The sequence below is a fragment of the Opisthorchis viverrini genome (assembly GCF_000715545.1).
Source record: "Opisthorchis viverrini unplaced genomic scaffold opera_v5_130, whole genome shotgun sequence".
In the NCBI taxonomy this organism is placed as follows: domain Eukaryota; kingdom Metazoa; phylum Platyhelminthes; class Trematoda; order Opisthorchiida; family Opisthorchiidae; genus Opisthorchis; species Opisthorchis viverrini.
In genome coordinates this window covers 765440-784496 of record NW_008751788.1, presented here as the reverse complement: position 1 = coordinate 784496, position 19057 = coordinate 765440, and the positions used below count along the sequence as shown (strand labels likewise).

General features: G+C 44.2%; 2 protein-coding genes across 2 annotated transcripts in view; one reads left to right on the top strand and one right to left on the bottom strand.

Annotated features, from left to right (window-relative positions):
• Positions 1-135: 135 nt before the first annotated feature.
• T265_06392 (hypothetical protein) lies at positions 136-14443 on the top strand (the record flags this gene model as incomplete). The annotated part of the gene is made up of 11 exons (XM_009171640.1): positions 136-252; positions 579-650; positions 1122-1217; positions 3290-3382; positions 5115-5240; positions 6031-6171; positions 6267-6308; positions 8668-8721; positions 11042-11260; positions 11379-11482; positions 13611-14443. The coding sequence occupies 11 exons, from the start codon at positions 211-213 to the stop codon at positions 13846-13848; spliced, it is 1227 nt and encodes a 408-aa protein (XP_009169904.1).
• Positions 14444-18199: 3756 nt separating this feature from the next.
• Positions 18200-19057, bottom strand: part of T265_06391 (hypothetical protein) — a gene marked incomplete at both ends in the record, with an annotated part of 30946 nt that continues 30088 nt past the window's right edge. Inside the window, one exon of the mRNA XM_009171639.1 lies at positions 18200-18983. Coding sequence (XP_009169903.1) covers positions 18337-18983 — 647 coding nt within the window. The remainder of the gene's footprint in view (positions 18984-19057) is intronic.

Below are 19057 nucleotides of genomic sequence, written 5' to 3'. Positions count from 1 at the left end.
TGGTTCACTCTTCACGAAAACACATTTCAAAAAAGTGGTGCGAAAAAAAGCTTACCACTATATTTGATTCAACAGTGACTAACGTTAAAGTAGACAGCATGTTTTTTAAATATTTCATTTTGAGGCATTTCCCAGTCCATCCACCTCATCCGATGCACCCGTGAAAGGAAGAAGGCCTTAGCTGCGAAGTTGCTTAGCGGAAAACACCAAATGAACAGTTACAAACTATTGGACAGGGGAGCAAACTCTCATGTGCATCTTGCTTACAAAAACTGAATATCCACCTTCTCTTTGAACGCGTCTTTCTGAACTTTCTGGATATTCCTTGACTATTGAGAGAACGTAATACTGACAAGCCCCATCAGTAGTATCCACTGTTACACCCGTAGTATACGTGTGCAATATTAGTTTACCAGTTTTGCATTACTTGTACTGCATGAGTAGTAATATCTGTATTCGTCCATTAGGAAGCAACTGCACCCGAATTAAATACCACGTAGACATCTCTAGATTCAAAACTGTCCTACTCTCTTTTAACCTGACTACGGATTCGCTTTCTCTCTTTCTCTTTCCATTAGGGTCCCCAAGGGCCTCCTGGTACCTGCCCTGCTACATGTGAGCCTCCTGCCGTTCAACCGACAATCATACAGGTAGGACAATCTCACCCCCCCCCTGGTTTCTCATCTCTGCAATTCTTCAGTCAACTTAGTTTTAGACTGATCTATTCCCCTTCTAGTGCACCATGTTCCTCTGACACTGACTATGTATTTCTATCTACCGAGAAGCTTAGCACATTTGTGAGAGCTTCATAGATTCTTCAATTTCCATGAGACAACTTTGTCTCAGGAAGGTGGATGAAACTAAGAAGCTATTCCAAACTGGAACTATAACTAAAAGATGGGATATTTACTGGACCAAGAGTACGTGCCACTTCATTCCACTTTTAGCGACTCAACCCGCGCTTGAGTTGCTTTTCTCATATTGGTTCCGGGTACTCACAAAGTACATTCACTCACGTATATCCCAGATTCACAAAATTAGTATCCAAACTGCGAATCTGCCAAAATGCCCAAATTAGCCGATAAATCTTTGTTACACCACTGATGATATTCATATTACAGGGTCCTCCTGGAGAACAAGGCCCGCCTGGTGTTTGTTCCTTGGAGCAGTGCAAAGAGGTGGCAATTGCTGGTCCACCCGGACCGCCAGGTCAGAGGGTAAGTCAGATAACTAACTGCCTCATATCTCCTTGTATAAACTGGATGCCACAGTGCGAGTTAAACCGCGACAGACAAAACCAACTGCGAAGAACTTATGAGCAATCATTTGAAAAGCAGAGCTATAGTGGATTCTTCTGCTTCGGTTCACCAAACATCGTAAAACTGTGTTATTCGCTTCTTCCGTCTTCTCCTTCACTAACCAAGCTGACAGTATTTTTTTGTACTCTGCTGATGTATTCTGATTACAAGCACTAGCAAAGGAACCGGAGGTAGCCCGCGTCTCTGAGCCAGTCGATCTAAACAAGAAACTGCTCTACTTATCAAAGCAACTTACAGGTCTCTGTGGTTGATACGATTCTCGGCAAACTAATGAAAGAACTAAACTGCATTATTTCCCTCAAGCGAGCCCGCTTTACCCCCACATGCACACCAAGACCACGTGACTTTGAACTCGTAAGAGTCGGGACAAATACTTTTCTGAAGATCACTCTTAAATCCCAATAAAGATCACTCCAACTCTGTGTGGAGCGAAATACTCTACTAGAAATAACCGGCATGCAACAGTACCACAGTGGGCTTCTACGTGTTCCGTCAACATTTAGGCTTCCGGTCGATAGTGCCTCTGAGTGACAGAAGTCTCGCTGGCATGACTTCCCTTAAAACTTATTCCAATGTTCTACTCTATTCCAGAAAAAAACATTTATTAAAAGAGATTACCTCCAGTAGTACCTTCGGGTGGATCTCCAGATAAAACAACCCAACCACTCTCAGGAGTGCTGACTAAAATTGGTCTCTTTGCGCGGATAGCTTCTTTGAGGTAGCGCATTTGTCCATCCCCGTCGAAAGATTACACTGACGGACCGACCAAAAGGTTTCTTCTATGAGTTGGCCTTGAAGGTGGTCTGTTCAGAGTGGGGCGGCTGAACGTACAAACCGTGACTACGGCGCCTGAAAAGCACTGTTACACAGAAGCCTTCGACACAGCTTCGTTTTATGGTGTCACGATGTTCACTGCGTGCACTTTGTACGCCTGACACATACCGAGATACTCCTTGTGTTCATTTCCCAGAAAGACTTCCGACAACAAATACTAACACTCAGAAGAAGCCATCCTTAGATAGTTCCCGAATTTTTATTGAACGGTATAACCATCTCAGAAGTGCACGACTTCTAGAAAAGTTCAATTTTAGTTGGTTCTGACAGCTAGTCCTTCCGGAGGGTTTGAACCACACAATACACATCTGGTTGAGTTGGCAAGGCGTCGGTACTCTCTGGATCACCACAAGGCTGATTGGCTGGCCTGGAGTTGGTAATATGATTCCCAGCCTGAGCATCGTGCGATCGGCAGGAGGCGAGATGAAAAGCTGTTTCGGACATAACCAAACCACTGTGAGTCGGCATAAGGACAAATCTAACGCTTGTGATACTGGTGAGAATGAAACAGGCATGTCGTCGACATCGAGCTGCCCGAGAATAAAATGTTGAGAAACGAGAAACTTCACCAAGTTTTGACTAAACATGGTATATCACACCGCAACAACCCCAACTCATTATTTAGCATGTAGGTTGAATCCCGATTCTCTCCCATCCCCGTCGCCAGTTGTTGTGTCTTGCTGAACGGGAGAGCAACTCTGCATCGGTCCTTTGTCTTCCTGCTCCGCCCACTATGGTATATCAAAGGGTACGGTGGCTCAACGCAGCCCTTTATAGAGACTAAGGAAAATTTTTACAGCTTTATTTATAGCGTAGTAACAGTGTTCCACAAGGTCGTGCTAGAATCTCCGTGAGGGGACGAGGAACGTCGAGCCAAAGGTGCTCGATCCAGAGTGGCTGGCATCGTGACCAATCAGGGCGTGCCTTCGTTTGGTCCGTGTCCTGCACATGACACATCCGTCCAAATGATGTGACGTTCGGTTATTACGGACGGCTTGACTCCGGAAACTCCGTAAGTCCTCTTCACCTTGCTTTCATTTAAGCTTCTTTTAAGCGCAACTATGAAAGTCCACTATTCGTGCAATGGATACTGCTTGTTCCAATAAGTTATTCAATCAGTTTTCCATTACTTCTAGGGTGAAAAAGGTGATCCAGGTTACTGCGACTTAAAAGACGAGCAAAACCAGCAAACCATCGTTCACATGATTCGAGAATACTTGTCTCGCCCGGTGAGTTGCTTCTTTTCCCTCTTTTCTTGTCACAACAACATTCTGAAAGGGTTGCCCTGATATCCTATGTAATCGGCGTATTAGTACAAAATTTCCATCATGCGCGTCTGTGATATTTACTAGAGGATGTACACTGACTCCAGTCTATTAGCCCTGATATCTTATGTAATCAGCGTATTAAAACAAAATTTCCATCATTGCACCCTTATTGAAAGGACGAAAGCCTTCGCTGCGGAGTTGTGACAGTTACAAACTCTGGACACGGGAACAGCTACAGATCAATGGACAGGAAAGCAAAACTCATATGCATCTTGTTTACAAAACTGAATATCCATCTTCTCCTTGAACGCGTCTTCCTAAACTTTCCTGAATATTCATTGACTGTTACTCAAATACAGGCAAATGCCACAAAGCGACTCCACATATTCCGTAATAGATCTCACATTTCACGAGAGGCGAAGCGGATTTGCGACAAAAAATACTACTCGTATGTCTCATCAGTAGCATCCACTGTTACATCACATCAGATATTTCTGCTGAATTGCCCTAGAAAATACATTCGATCGTGCTAGATCCACAACAGCACTGAAAACCGCCACACGCCGTTGTAGCGGGTGTAGGCAGAAGCTATTCTGAATTCATTTCTCTCACAGGAGAATCGAGTTGTCCGGCCTCATCTCACAGTGTCCGGTTTAACGTAGATAGTAGCAACAGCTATTATGTTCATCCATCATGTTTTATAAGTAGTGAGCCCAGAAGCACTGTATAGCTATTTCGTCCACGTTTGAGAGTTTGAATCTCAAAATTTGTATACAATTCAAACCAAACTGGGCTTTCACTGAAGAAGTTTTCACTCAAACAGTCAACATAATTGACGTGGAAGACTTGCCTGAGCGATACCCGACACTGCTCCAATGTAGGTTAGCCACAATCTCTGTTAGCCAGTCGTAGTCAAATCATGATGCGTTCAAAGTTTCATCCGAAAGGTGGTGTGCTGAGTTTTGACCTAGATTTTACCTCTAACTGGACCTCGTAACACATGCGATGTTTAGTTTACTGAGGTACCAACATGTATTCATTGCGGCAAAGGGTGTTTGAGCAAACCACATCGTTGAAGTGTTCAGTCCACTGTCACTCTGTGGAACCTGTCACCTCCATAAACCTTCGAAATCGTCCTACTCTGATTCCAGCGAGCTTCAAGAAGCGATAAATTCTGCCTGTGTTCCAGGCTAGTTCTGAGGTGTGTTGACATTAGGTCCGAAGATGTGTATCGAAATCCAAGAGGCTGGAGATAAAAGTTATGAATCATTCGGGCTTCATGTCTGCATCTCGAGACATGAGCCAGGCAGGGTTAGCCCCGTTTAAAATTCATCTGTAGCCAAGACGGGTGAACCGTCTACTTAAATCGGGTTATCAAGGCTCGTCAGCTGGTCAGAGTAACTGAAACAAAAGTTGTAGACCAAATGGCCTGCCAAAACCGCTTAGTCCTTGGCGAAACGGATGTGTACTTGAGAGTACTGCCGTCCAGTATCTAGAAAACCCTGAGGATAGCTCGGAATTTCAACTTTGTCCTGAGTTGACAAAGTAACCTACGTCCTTTGTTCCCCAAGACCACATGTGTACAGAATGATACATCGTTTACCTTTGGTTTTAGTGGTTGGCTGTGCATGTCATGGTTATGAGTTCCGCATGAGGACACGTTAGTATCTTTGATATAACTTGTCACCAACAGGAAGTTCAAGTACAATTCAAGGAACAACTGGCAGACGCTGAAAAATGCCAATGCCCAAGGGATCAGCCTTTGACCACTCCCACTGAAGTTTCTGCCCCACGCGTGGGTGAAATCAACGGGTTTGGGGTAAGTCATGTGATACAATACATCAGCAGCATTTGTACCGTGTGCTGCCAAAAAGTATTTATTATCTTCGAGAAATACACTCATTTGCAAATCAGTTTGGTTTTCCGAGGAGATTCAATTGAATCTCTCGTTTATGATATCATCCGGCTGAATATGCTGTACACAGGCGGTCTCATGATTCAGTTGGCACGATATTCGAGATATCGCAGTATATTTTCATAAAGGAAACTACTCACGAGGTTGCTGAAAACTCTTCGACAGCCCACGACCGGTTTTGCCCTTCTTGGGGCTCTTGTTAATACTTGTACAGGCTTCTTAAATCCTCAGGAAGAATAGTTACTCTACAACAGTGGCGCTTGATCTGGGGGAATAACCTAAGGGACAGTAATTCAACGTTACAAGTAAAATGGAGACCAAAGTTTGGCAGGCCTTTTCAGTGGTAATTGTGAGCAGAAGGTTATAGTGGCCCCCATTCAAGGATAAGAAACTCTTCCCCCACACTGAAGACGTCACCTCAGCCAGATCTCAGGTACGACCACTTAACCCATAAAATAAAGAGAGCTAAACTCCATCCCTATCCAATCCGACCCAAAAGGGATTTGCTTATCAAAACCTCTAGTGCATATAGGCTTTCGTCCTTATAGGGCTCACCCGAGATCCCCAATCTGTGGAATTTGTGTTCAAACATTGAAGCGATAGACAAAGTTACCCACGGCCTTGTGTAGCCTCCACAGAAAAAAGCTTGTTGACTGACAACAATACAGTAGTCTGCCTCTGTTCGCCCTTCCAGGCCATGGTCTTTGAAAAGGAGAATGACTTACGCAAGATATCGCACACGCTACCAACCGGTGCGATGGTGTTTGTGAAGGAGCATGATATGTTCTATCTGAAGACGAACGAAGAAGCGAACAGATGGCGGATCCTCAGTATGGTGAGTGTAAACCTTCAGAAACAAACGTTTTGTTTATTACTTTGTCGTCCTCAAAAGCGGTATCTTAACCAATCAATCATCTTTGTACACATTAGCCACCTACGGCCGAGTCAGTCACACTGCCGATTCCGAAACCGGTGAGTCTTCGTGCATTTGCTTGTTGTTCGTTTTTCACGTGCGGTGTTCGTGTTGCACTTTGATTTTGAAGAGCCTAACTTTGCTCATCTACGAAGCACACATGTTTTGTTCGCCAACTTGTCTGAGGATAATATCATCTTACTCCAAAGGCATGCCACTCGTCATGGATCATTCAAGACTTGCGTGTATATGCAGGCCAATACAACAACGCAATGTGTAAACAGTCGGCTAACGACAGGTCTATGTTCACCTTCCTATGCCACTGTTTTTGTGCACTGTGGTAATAGCTATCCTGTTAAGCGACAGCCTGGCTAATGATTGTGTTAAGCTAGCACTAAGTCCCTCCCCCATCCACGTTTATTCTTTTCTTTACAATAAGGCTTTCAAATAAATCATGGTTGTACGGCAGTGAAGCATCGGTGTTGAACACTGATGTCATGCTGTCGATGATTATGATGATGATGATGACTGCCTGGCTTGTGCATTAGGTTATGCTACCGTGCTGCTTTCTTACTCTGGGGAGAGTACCAGTAATCCCAAAGCAGTCTCCTTCGAACCGAGAACACATCCTTGGGAGCACAAATTGACATCCCGAACCAGCTGCGATTCAATATAAAGGCCAATCTTTCGGAAGGGAGATTAAAACAACTGTTGGTGCCCTCGTGTCGGAACCATCATTTTAGCACCTCCTCGGCCTAATTTGAAGTGATGCCTAGTCAGACACTTCACTTTGCCTCTGTACCAAAGGGCTGCAGCAAGCCAGCTAGCACATACTTTTAAATTCAGTTCCTGGGGCCAAATACAATAAAACTACCCCTCTGCATGGATGACGAGCTTCTTAGTCATACAACTTATATTCGTTGTTGGCTCCGAAAAGCGGTCAAGTGAGATGAGTGAGTATGTTAGATATCGCCATCATCATCACCATCATCATCATCATCATCAAAGACAACAACATCAGTGTTGACACTGATGATTCACTGCCGTACAACCATACGGTTCGTGTAATTACATTTAGAGCCCCAGAGTGAAAAGAAGATAAAAAGAGTAGATGAGGAAGGGTACCTAGTTCTGACCTATTGCAAGCATTCTGAGGTGTCTGCACCTCCAATCACTCAGTGAGAGAAGTTGGGAAGAAACTGATAGTAGGAAAGCCGCTGACATCGATCAGCTTCCGTTTATTGCCATGTTTTCGGACGAGTGCAGGCAGAGTCACAGGGACCCCATTCTGGATAACATGAAATACCCAAACTCTCTGTAATCTCTTTCGCACCCTTCTGCCAAGTCCACCTGGTGGTTTACTCCATTCTGAATGAGACACGGAGAACAGCACACCTCCATAGACGGTATTTTGGCATCTGACAAACATGGCCGAGACACTGTAGTCTATGGTGCTGGACGTTTGCCGCGATCAAGGTATCCTCGTTTTGTTGCTAAGCCCAAATTAAACTGCACTTCAAAGTAGGAAACAAATTACTTTTCGAGAATACACCCACCTTGCAAATCAATTTGGTTTTCACGGGAGACTCAATTGAATCTCTCGTTTATGATACTCTACAACAGAATGTACTGCAAACAGGCCGCCTCATTATTCAGTTGGCACAATGTTCGAGATATCGCAGTATATTTTCATTAAGGAAACTACTCACAAGGTTGCTGAAAACTCTTCGACAGCCCACAACCGGTTTCACCCCTCTTTGGGGCTCATCAGGTAAGCGCAGTCCCCGAGTTTCCATCAACCTTGTGTTCTACCTGAACCCAAATTGGACTGTTTTCGAGAACTACACTCATTTGCAAATCAATTTGGTTTTCACGAGAGAATTAACTGAGTGTATTTCTCGAAACCAGTCCAATTTGGGTTCAAGTAGAGCATAAGGTTGACGGAAACTCGGGGAGTGCGCCTACCTGATGAGCCCGGAGTGGAAGGGCGAAACCGGTCGTGGGCTGTCGAAGAGTTTTCAGCAACCTTGTGAGCAGTTTCCCTTATGAAAAAACAGTTACTTGTTCCTATGTTTTGTGTTTCTCCGAAAAAAGAGAACATTGCATTTTCCATGTGCAAGACCTCGAAGGCGAACACGGCTCAGTTGGTAGGTAGTCCGTTTGTGCAAGTTTTCGCTGTAAATGACCAGCTCACATGTTTGTGAGTTGTAACAGCGAAACAGTGCATACGAATTTTTATCCAAAAATCGCGCTAAACAGTAACCTGAATATGGACAATCGACAACCCCAGTCTGCGAATTTCACCCTGCCTGGTTCCGAAGGATCAGGCTGAACCCCCCCCGCCCGCCGACTGTTTAACCACCCACTTTGATTTGCATCAGTCACTAAAGTGCTTTCAATGTTTGTTTTTGGTTTTAGGAGCCCAAGAAGACACATGTGCCTAGACATTATCCCCAACTGGCGGGGAAAACGGTAAGACCTCCTGACCTTGTGTGATTAATTTTCATCATTTCAACTTGAAAAAATCCTCTATTCGCATGCTCCAAAACTTCTCGAAACAGCCAAAAAATTAATAGCGGGCAGCATGTCCGGAGGCCAGCCGTCCCTAATAACCGAACACCACATCAGTTGGACGGATGTGTCACGTGCAGGACACGGACCGAACGAAGGCATGCTCTGATTGGTCAGAATACCAGCCAATCCGAGTCAAGCACCTTTGACTCGACGCTTCTCGCCCCCTCACGGACATTCTGGCACGACCTTGTGGAACACTCTGTGACTCTGTGATTTTCCTTTGCCTCCATAAAGGGCTGTGTAGAACTACCGTGCCTTTGACATACCATAGTGGGTGGAGCAGGAAGCCAAGGGACCGATACAGAGTTGCACTACCGTCCAGCAAGCCACAAAACAGGATAAAGCAACTTGGCGAGCCGTGGTCTGAAGACACCTGGAGTGGATTTTATCAGTCATCGGACAATGCACTGATTTTTTTCCAACCCCCAGCCTGGCAAGCATAGTGGCCACCCGCTCCAAGAGGGTGCATTACATGCTGTTTTTTGGCCGCAGAAGTGAGGTGGCCTTTTCATGCATCCAGCTGCTTTCCTTCCTGCTATTCCATCCTGATTTAGGATGGCAACTGATTTGGAAAAAAGTACCATCCAACTTGTCCAGCTCTACATTACCTTTCAAGAAATCTTCCCTCTAACGTTCCGATTAGGATATTGTCAAATTGGGGGACATCCGTTTTACATTATTCCTCGGGGGAAAACTGGCGTTCCAACACCGATGAAACTAGATCACAAAGTGACATCTCTTTGAGATCTAGACGGCACTCCACAACAACATGGACTTTTTGCTTGCCCCCTTTCTCTTTCAAGACCCTTCCAACTGTCTGTCAATAAACGGAACCGTGCTGCGCTTGTTAATACCTCGAGCGTTGTTAGTTTGACTTACAGAAATGCAACAGCAGTTTCTCACTTTCTCAACACCGAAAAGCTAGTCACGTCATCCAGTTGTCTTCCATCAGAATCGTTACCTGATGAAAGACATTACGGAACTTAAGCCCATTAAATTCTTGTTTTCAGTATTGTTGAGTTCTTCAGGTTGTGGGTGGATCGATTTCATTATTGATCACTGTATAAACACTCATCGTGAGATCCCAGACCGTGAAGCAGTGCGTTCCACAACCACTGGTCGGATCTGGTGTTACGTTGCAAACAACAACATCAGAAACAGATGTGCCTACTGATGGCGTCAAAGTAAACGTGATCGCTCTCCACAGGGAACTTGCTTGAACAACATGTTCTGCAAATAAAGCTCATGCTCACTGGGGGCTGCGCTGAATTCCAAAGGATTTATGACATTCTTCAACTAAAGGTCACCTCATTTTTCAACCGGTACGATACATTCCTGACTATTTTATTGTTGTGGACCACAGTTTCCCTAGTGCCTTCTTGTTACCGTGAACCCGGTCTGGCCTAGTGCCTTCTTGTTACCGTGAACCCCGGTCTGGATAGCCGATTGATAGCCTGGTGCGCTTGGACAAACCAGAAGAAGTCAATGAACGTGCGAGCTGGCTGATCTATTGATCACTGTCGCGTACAAGTGGGTCCAAAAAAGTGATACTAAGAATACAACTCACCTGTCAAGGACGAGTGAAGAACAACCAATGAAATTTGTCCCAACGAAAAACGGTTATTCCATTGGCTGTTATACAGCCCCGTTACGTTCAGAGCTGGCTCTCCTAATACTTATGAGGGAAACCGTTTTTAAAAGTCGTGTGTTGTTTGAATAGGATGTCTTCCAAGTTTCTCTCAGATGCGCTAGATGACCCTTTGTATATTTATGACTGGCTGGCTGTCCATAAGGCGTCCAACGTGATTGAACCGAACAACTTTACTCTCTTCGGTACCCGTATACAAAAAATTCCTCCAACCATATCTTCGAAACCTTTGTGTAATCCAATTTGCCAAACAAATTTTCGGGAGAACTAATTTTTGACATTCTGTAACAAGCACCTTGGTATTTAGTTCCGTTCTGATTGGTTGCGGTACCGAAAAAAGTTGCATTGACTTTGATTGGCTATATCAAACAGGCACAGATCATGTGGTGTGCTGACGCTACCGGCCACGCAGCGTAACCACCAGTTGTCATCGCGTATAGACACCGCCTTGCTATTCTCTTCATTCTGAATGTTGTATTCACCAGGACAAATCCAGCTTTCTTTGTACCCTTTACCACGGCGAAAGTTGTTCCACACCATAATGAGCGTTCTCTTCTCATTCACGTGCAGCTCTATCTGGTAGCCAGAAACGAACGTCTTCGGGGTGACCTGAGACAAAGCGATCATCTCACTGGGGCTCATTCGGGCTCAATCTATGCGTGTCAGCGTTCTGCCACGAAAATCGGTCTTGGTCGAGCCTTTTATCCGCTAATTAGCACTGACGTGTTCAACATGGACTACGTTGTCCCGCCCATGTATCGTTACAACGTGCCACTGGTTAATGTCAACGTGAGTCTTCCAATTTCATTTCCGATGAATTTGGGAATTCTCATTCTCTCTGAGTCATTTGGAAGCATGATTTATTGATTTATTAACCTTTTGATTGGTGTCTATTTTCCTTACCAAGGGTGAAGTCATATTTGACGATTTCATGAGTCTCATTCAAGGACGAGGCGCGCCCAAGGCCAAGATCCTCACCTTCGACGGACAGGATGTCATGGATGATCCTGCGTGAGTTTTACGACTATAACAGTAGTTTATATGTAGCACCTGAAATCCACTGATGGCAAAGCTGTTTAATTCCATTTCACGAAAGTCACCAATATTCCTCCGTTGTTTTTCGTCGATGAAACGTATGTTTTGTTGCGGTGAATCTCCCGGCAACCGGTCCTTTTGCTCAACCCTGAATCAGTGGACCGAATCCAGTCTTTCAGGAACTGTTGTTGGGTGGCGCCACAAGTCATCCACCAAACCTATTACATCTGTCGGTACCAAATCAATTTTACCAAATTTGATGACTCATTCCTTGGTTTCCACACACAGAGCTTGTACGTCTACAAGGCTGCAGTTCAATAGTCCTGATGTAAAATCGATTCTGGTACCGGTTTTTCCTTCTTACATCCTGTTTGACTTGCTCAAGTGTTGAACAACAGGTAATATGGTGGGAATCCCACTGCTTCTATCATTCGAGACCAAGTTTAGTTTTAACATTCAGGTGATGGCGTTGAACTTTGTACCCCCCCCCCCCGTAAATCAAATTTTTTATCCCACCCTTGGCAAAATGTTTTTCTCCACTAATTCGTATACCTGCAAGTTGTGTCGAATGATTTTTTCTCATTACTACTGTTACTATCATCAGTAATAATGTGTATATTACACAATTTTATTCCATCAATCGGCCACTGTGACCTGGTTCATCGGGTGCCGAGTTGTTGAAGGCCATCCTAATTGATTGAATAGTTTCTAAGAGGAATTTTTTCGCATTTAATTTCGGCCTCTGTTACTATCTACCGAAGTAACTTGCAGACTAGCTGAGTGAGGCTGTGCTCGGCAGAGATAACACGGTTCACCTACACTCAAAATCTTTGGGATCGTTTTATTGGACCCGTCCACAAATTGTATGGCAGGTGTCGTCCTGTTGTTCCACCTCAAACCCTACCTGGGAAGGATAGTAACACGTGTTACTTTTCCCCACTTGTCTCCTTGTTCTAGCCTCCTCTGGTTCCTTTCATGAAACAGCTTATGATGCACCTTTTTTTACTTCATTGGTCAGTCTCCGAATGAAGATAATTCTATGGTTAGGAATTTTTGCCGTTTTTTTTGAGGTTGTTCACCGTAGATGAGCAGATAATTTACGTTATATAGCTGACTTCTTCGGCAGTCTGGGTGAAAACTCTTCTACGCGCGACAACAATGTTCTCTGCTCAATTTCGGTAACACCAACGCCCTTCAATATATCATTTTTGTCACCATTTCTTTCCCCAGTCTGTGCTGGTAGTTCGCGAATCGGTCAGCTGACTTGAATTTTTAAAGATTTTAATGAATTCGGCTTCTTTTTATTCGTTTTTTCACCACCCGACATTTCCCACTTGAAGGCTTCCATAGCTTATACTCCATCTTTAAAAACCAGCCCACGTCTCCAAAGTTCTTTTTTGTCATGTGTAAGACTATGAAGATGGTCCTCCAACTGGGCGAACGTATTCCCTAACACTCATCAGGGGGGCGAGACGACTCAGTGGTTATGGCGTGAATTTACTGACCGGAAGGTCCGTGGTTCGAATCCGACCTCTGCATCTCGACTTCTCCTGTCTAGGCTTGGGCGATCTGGCAGTATCCTAGCCCTCATGCTTCCTTCGGATGGCATGGCAGTCAGGCACCAAAAGGGAGCTACAGCTGAAGACTAATTTAACACTTACCGGTCTAAATATCGAGTGGCAAGCTTGTACTTCAACTTGATTTCGATTACTCACCTTCAGGGTTTTCACAAAGATTATCTTTACTTCCATCAGCCACTTTTTCAGTGAGTTTATTCTAACACGTAAACATGTCAGTTTGTTTCTTTCGAGTCTGTTGTCTATATGCACGCTTCTAGTCACATGCCAGTTTTTACCCTTACCCTTTCACTAGTGCCTCCAGGTCTTCACGTTCAGGCTTCTCATCATCAAATTCTCGCAGATGTACCTTCATGCAGAAATACCAGTTATTCCTCACTAACCGCCTTTTCTTGATGTGTCCTTCACCTTGCAATGCCATCAATCCAGCTCATGAAAACTTACCTATTCGTTTACGCTATCTTGTACTCTCTCATACATTGGGCATAACCCGTAACAGAAAATCCATCTCCCGTAACCCTTTGTAGTGCACCCTGTCTGTGGATTGGCAGACGCCCAATCTACTTGAATGGAGACTATGAATATGCAGCTCAGGCGAAGTGTCGCAACTGGCAGAGCACGCAGCCGACCGAACGAGCTTTAGCTGTGAGTGTGCCAATGAAGAACGGCGATGCCGGTCTGCTAGCCAAGGAGAATTCCTATCTGGTACCATGTTCAAGTTATTGCCGGATGCTTTGCATACAACTCGCTCCAACAGATGCTTGATCCATACTGGTCTTCGACAACAACTAAAAGAACATTCAAGAACCCACGCTTAGTATTTTTTTGCAATTATTTGTCTCTGTTTTTTTTCTACGCACAACACCTGGAACCGGGACGCAACATAGCATGTATTCTCTCGTTCGCCCACAGCGGAAGAATCATGTCAAATCTGCTTGTCTTTGGTTCTTCATAAACTATTTCCAGGGTTCTGTTGTTGACCCCACTTGTCATTATTAATTTTTTTGTGGCTTCTCTCGCCAGAAGACCTTTTACAATGCATTTTCTGTTCACTCCATCTCCCTCAACTCATTTCTCAAGTGCACAACTGTTTTTCTCCGCGCACGTTCATCTGTGCGCACAGTAATCAGCTGTAATCAGCCGTTTGTGAATCGTTCAAAATCATCGTCGATCTTTGGATTCTGGAATTTTGTTCATTCTGAATACTGAACCATTTGGGAAAGAGGTTTGACCCGAATACCCCACCGACCTTATTGGACAAACTCTGTGGTCCACCCGGACGAGAAAACCTGAATCGATTTGAACACGCCATTATTCAGCCTTATAGCAATTCTGGAAACCGTAATACCAGGAATAAAACCCTTTGCTGTGAAGTCGTTTGCTAGCAAAAACCAACTAAGCAGCTACGAGCTATTGGACAGGAAAGTAAACGTCTCATATGCGCATAATTTTTAAGAACTGAACGTTCTCACGCGTCTTCTTGAACTTTCATGGACATTCATTGACTGTTACACAATTGTAAACTAACACTGAAAAGAAGTTCCACAAGTTCCGTAAATAAACTCCAACTTCCATTACACATACACACGGGTTTGACCACAGACTACTCGCGTGCCTCATAAGTAGTAACGCCGCTACACCAGTATTCAGCAGTTAGTAAGAACCTTTGGAAGATTCATTGAAGACAATGATGTAGCTGGATCCTGGAAGGATCAGTCACAAACAGCCGTCCACAAAAGGCTCACATATGTCCATGTAAGTCTTTGGAAAGTTTAATGGCCTCGCACGATTGGGATTCCTAGGATCATACCTTATCCTCACTTCATTAGTCCCTCCGAACAAAAAACAATTCTCTACGGGAAAAATTCTCTCCCGTAGAAAGCATTCCCTACAGTGGATCGCCCTAACAAGGAAAATTCACTGTATGCAGTAATGAAAAGCCTCAAGAGCGCCAGTCCCTTCAAACAAGAAAAAGCGTAACAAGTGAGGATGAACCACTCGGTTAATCAGAGGTAAGAATTCTGTCTAGAAAATTTTTCCTGCACTACGGATTCCACTGATACATTTCTCATCGTGTTGACATCTCTGCGGTCATTGACATTGAGGCCCCCTTCCAAGAAACTATCTACACCTGTATTCAATGGCATCGCACACCCTGGTAACTATGAAGCCGTTCTAATTCTATGATAATTGTTGCACGCCATCGTGAGTGCTAAATGCCCTTAAACAGTGCGAATGCGAACCAGGCACTCCAATCAGATCTGATGACAACTAACGGATCACGTGAATGGATCACATGTTTTCGAAAATTCAGTGCGGTTTGTGGCAGCAAAAACACAGATACCTATGAACCAAATGCTGATGAAGTTCCAACCATGCAAGAACCTTTGTTTGTATCTTCTTAGCTACGTTGTGCTTTCCGCCAGTGTTGATTTTCAAATAATTGGCCTTCGAAATTCCACCTTACTTGAAATAAGTAACCAGAGCCCGCAAAAGAACTGCTAACAGACGCATCTCACAAACCCCAGCTCGGTTCTGAAAGTAATAACTGAATGCTCGAAATCTACTGAGACCCTCAACTCTGCTAGATGCTGACCAGGTACGCACTGCCCTCCCCCAGTATGCAGTGCGTGAAGCTTCGTATCAAAGATACTGCGCGAGACAGCGTTGGACCAAGGTCAGACAGTGTCCCTCCAATAAAATGGTCTGAGGCCGTTGTATTTTCGTACTCACGCTCACGCACTCGCTTTTTCGGAATAAGGCTGTTGTGTTCCTTATCGGTGAGTTCCTTTCCGGCACTAAGCAGTGGAGCGGGGACGGCAGTCAGACGCAACAGATTGGCGACTCAGCAAGATATAACATACGCGTACCTCTCCCCGAACGGACAGTTTGAAGGGATTTGCCAGAAGCGCATTATCCGATATAAGGCTATTTCACCTGGACGGACTAAGATAAAGGGAGGCAATGGCGAAATATAGGTAGCTGGAGTGCGTTGCTTCGTTTTCGGTTCGTTCGCCGAGCTTGGTAATTGAACTGCAAACGTTCCATCACCAATCGAGGCATCAATGCGGAGTTGAGTGGGTAAATTCCTTTGCCTCTGCCTGTCTCTACATAATTTCTAAACGGTCTCTAATAACAAAATCTTATTGGTTTTCACGTAATTCGTTTGGTCAGCTTGGAATCTGATTAGGGTTTGAATTTTATTTGCTTGTGTCTACTTGGTTCATTTGACAATTCGACATTTCTCTTCCTCCGCTGTGATTGGCCGGTTTCCATTTTGCTGTATGGTCTGATATCGTGCCAATTGATTGGTTGATTGAATAATCCACTTTTGGAGTTTTCTTTTTTTGATACGATTGGTCTGCTGGTCGTTCAGAATCTCGCATCTCTTTTGTTCGTAGAGGCAAACAGACTGTGTCGATATCGATGTGTTTATTAATCGATTTTGTGTGCAGTACCATGCTTCGGTAATCTCCCACTTCCGTTTTGTCTTTGCATTTTCACTTTCCCAATTAAACTGGTGAAGGTGACATTGAGTCATATCCTCTTCTGACAAGCTTGTGTTCGTGTATTCTAACAATCACAACAGAGGAACAGAGTTGTGGAACTGAACCAAACAGATATAGGGGAATGAGACCCAAAGGCAACTGAGATCAAAACCTGACCAACTAAATTACGCGAAGGAACCTCGGAACCAACCAATCACTTCTGAGTTATTATATACTGTTTAGAAACAATGTAAGCACATGTAAAATGTGGAAAGTGTGCCCACCCAACCTCAAATTGACGCCCTGATTGGTTTGCAATCCAACTACCAACCTCCAAGAATGGGGAACAAGGTAAGTAATCGCTTCTTTGCAAACATATCTTCACGTTGCTGCCTGGGGTGGAACAGTTTCATTGAGAATTTTCAGTACAGAACTGTACTTCTTTGAGCTATGTCAGCTACAATGTAGGATCATTGCTGAACAAGATTGCTGAAAACTCTTCGACAGCCCACGACCGGTTTCACCCTTTCACTCCGGGCTCATCAGGTAGGCACAGTCCCCGAGTTTCCGTCAACCTCATGTTCTGCTTGAACCCAAATTGGACTGTTTTCGATATCTCGAATATCGTGCGAACTGAATCACGAGGCGGCCTGTGTGCAGCACATTCAAGTGTAGAGTATCGTAAACGAGAGATCCATTCGAGTCTCTCGTGGAAACCAAATTGATTTGCAGATGAGTATATTTCTCGAAGAATGTATCTTGTTCTGTTGAGATAAACCAAATGTTAGAATGGATGTTCCAATCAGCGCTTCTCATCTTTCTCAGGTCAACCACGTATGTCCAAAACTAGGCACAATAAATTACTCAATATGTGAGATTTATAATAAGCAGGTCACGCGACTCTTCACATCTCATAAGTGCTTCGCCAACCTCGTGCATTGCATGACTCACCCGAGGACCGGGACCCCATACTCCGAACTATCGTGACCCTCAAGTCAGTTTCGTTTGAGGGTCATTATATAACAGCGCTCCAGTGCAGATTGGACATACCAAACAGAGAGCAGTGTTTCCTCTCAACACGGTGATAAGAGAGGAACTGCGCACAAAATCCGTTCAGTGATTCTTGACTAGTCAATATAGATTGTCTTTTTATGATCTGCTGGGTTAATCCGGTATGGAAATTGAGTTACACTCCCGTGTCATTGAGTGAGGAGGTTGTCCTAACGATAATGTAGCGTCGCACTACAGTCATGCTAATGGAGTCGTAACAGATTGTATGCACCTCTTGTGATGCTTTGACTAATGCTTACAGCGCCCATAATCAGGATTTATTGCGTTAATTTATCCATGGTGATCTTGGCAAATATGCTTGTTTTGGTATACTTTCACCTCAGATTGGATCGTGCAACCTAGGCAACAAAGCCGTTGATTGGTCGGAATCGGCCTATCAGATTATGACAGTTTGTCTACCAATTAAATGTCGGATGATTCATGTGAAACACTATCATATGCATGAACACTTTCATCAATGAACCAAATGATCCGATTTTTTTGTCGAACAAAAAACACGAGCACTTGAATTTTTAGTTTTATTATTTTTTTAAAAAAGTTTTAAAAAACGCGTGAGGTGTGTACAAAAGTACCAAATGAAAATCACTACTCAAACCAGCGCATTTACCAGCTGCAATTACTGCAAATGGGGTCATAAAATCGTGGCGGGCTGTAACACTAGTGCTACGAGAACCCACTTCTAGTTATGAAACAGTCAATCGGGCAGTTCAAACTGTGTCGGAGGACTGAATGGCATGCGTTCCAAAGCATGCAGCTTCTCTTCGTAAGTTGGGCCACTTTCCTTCGAAGCAGTTTCGGTTCGATTGAACTCCAAAGGCTCAGTCACGTACTTTTTCTCAAAGTTATCCCACCCTCCCATGTACGGGTCCGTTGGGGTGTTGAACAGTTCGTGAACGTTTTGTGTAAATCGATAGACGTAACGTTTGCCGGAAACCTTTTCAATGATTCGCTTATCGTAGTAGTACCGGAGACCGCGGCTCAATTTTTCATAGTTCATCTTTGGCTTGTTTTTTCGTGCACCCCAACGTTTTGCGACTTGGTTAGGTTCCTTCAGCTTGAACTCCGTCCCCTGACCCGTCCAGCTAATATACTCTTTGGCACTGGGGTTCTGAAGTTCTTCGAGCAGGAACTGCCACAACTGAATCGGACCTGTGTGGATTGGGGTGGTTGAATGATTAGCTAGATATGGTAGACAATCGGTTGTCTGATTACCACCAGTAGTTGATTTCGGTATTGGCCAGATAGATTCACTTAGTAACTGCTCTGGAGGTAGGATATGATCACTATCGCCAGTTAGGTAGATCATTTGTCTCTGTCGTGAATTACTGTCTCCACCGTTTCCTGTAGGAAAAAAGTGCACGTGGATTGGGTTAGTTTATACCTCCGAAACAAGACAGATTCATTCTTTGAAAGGT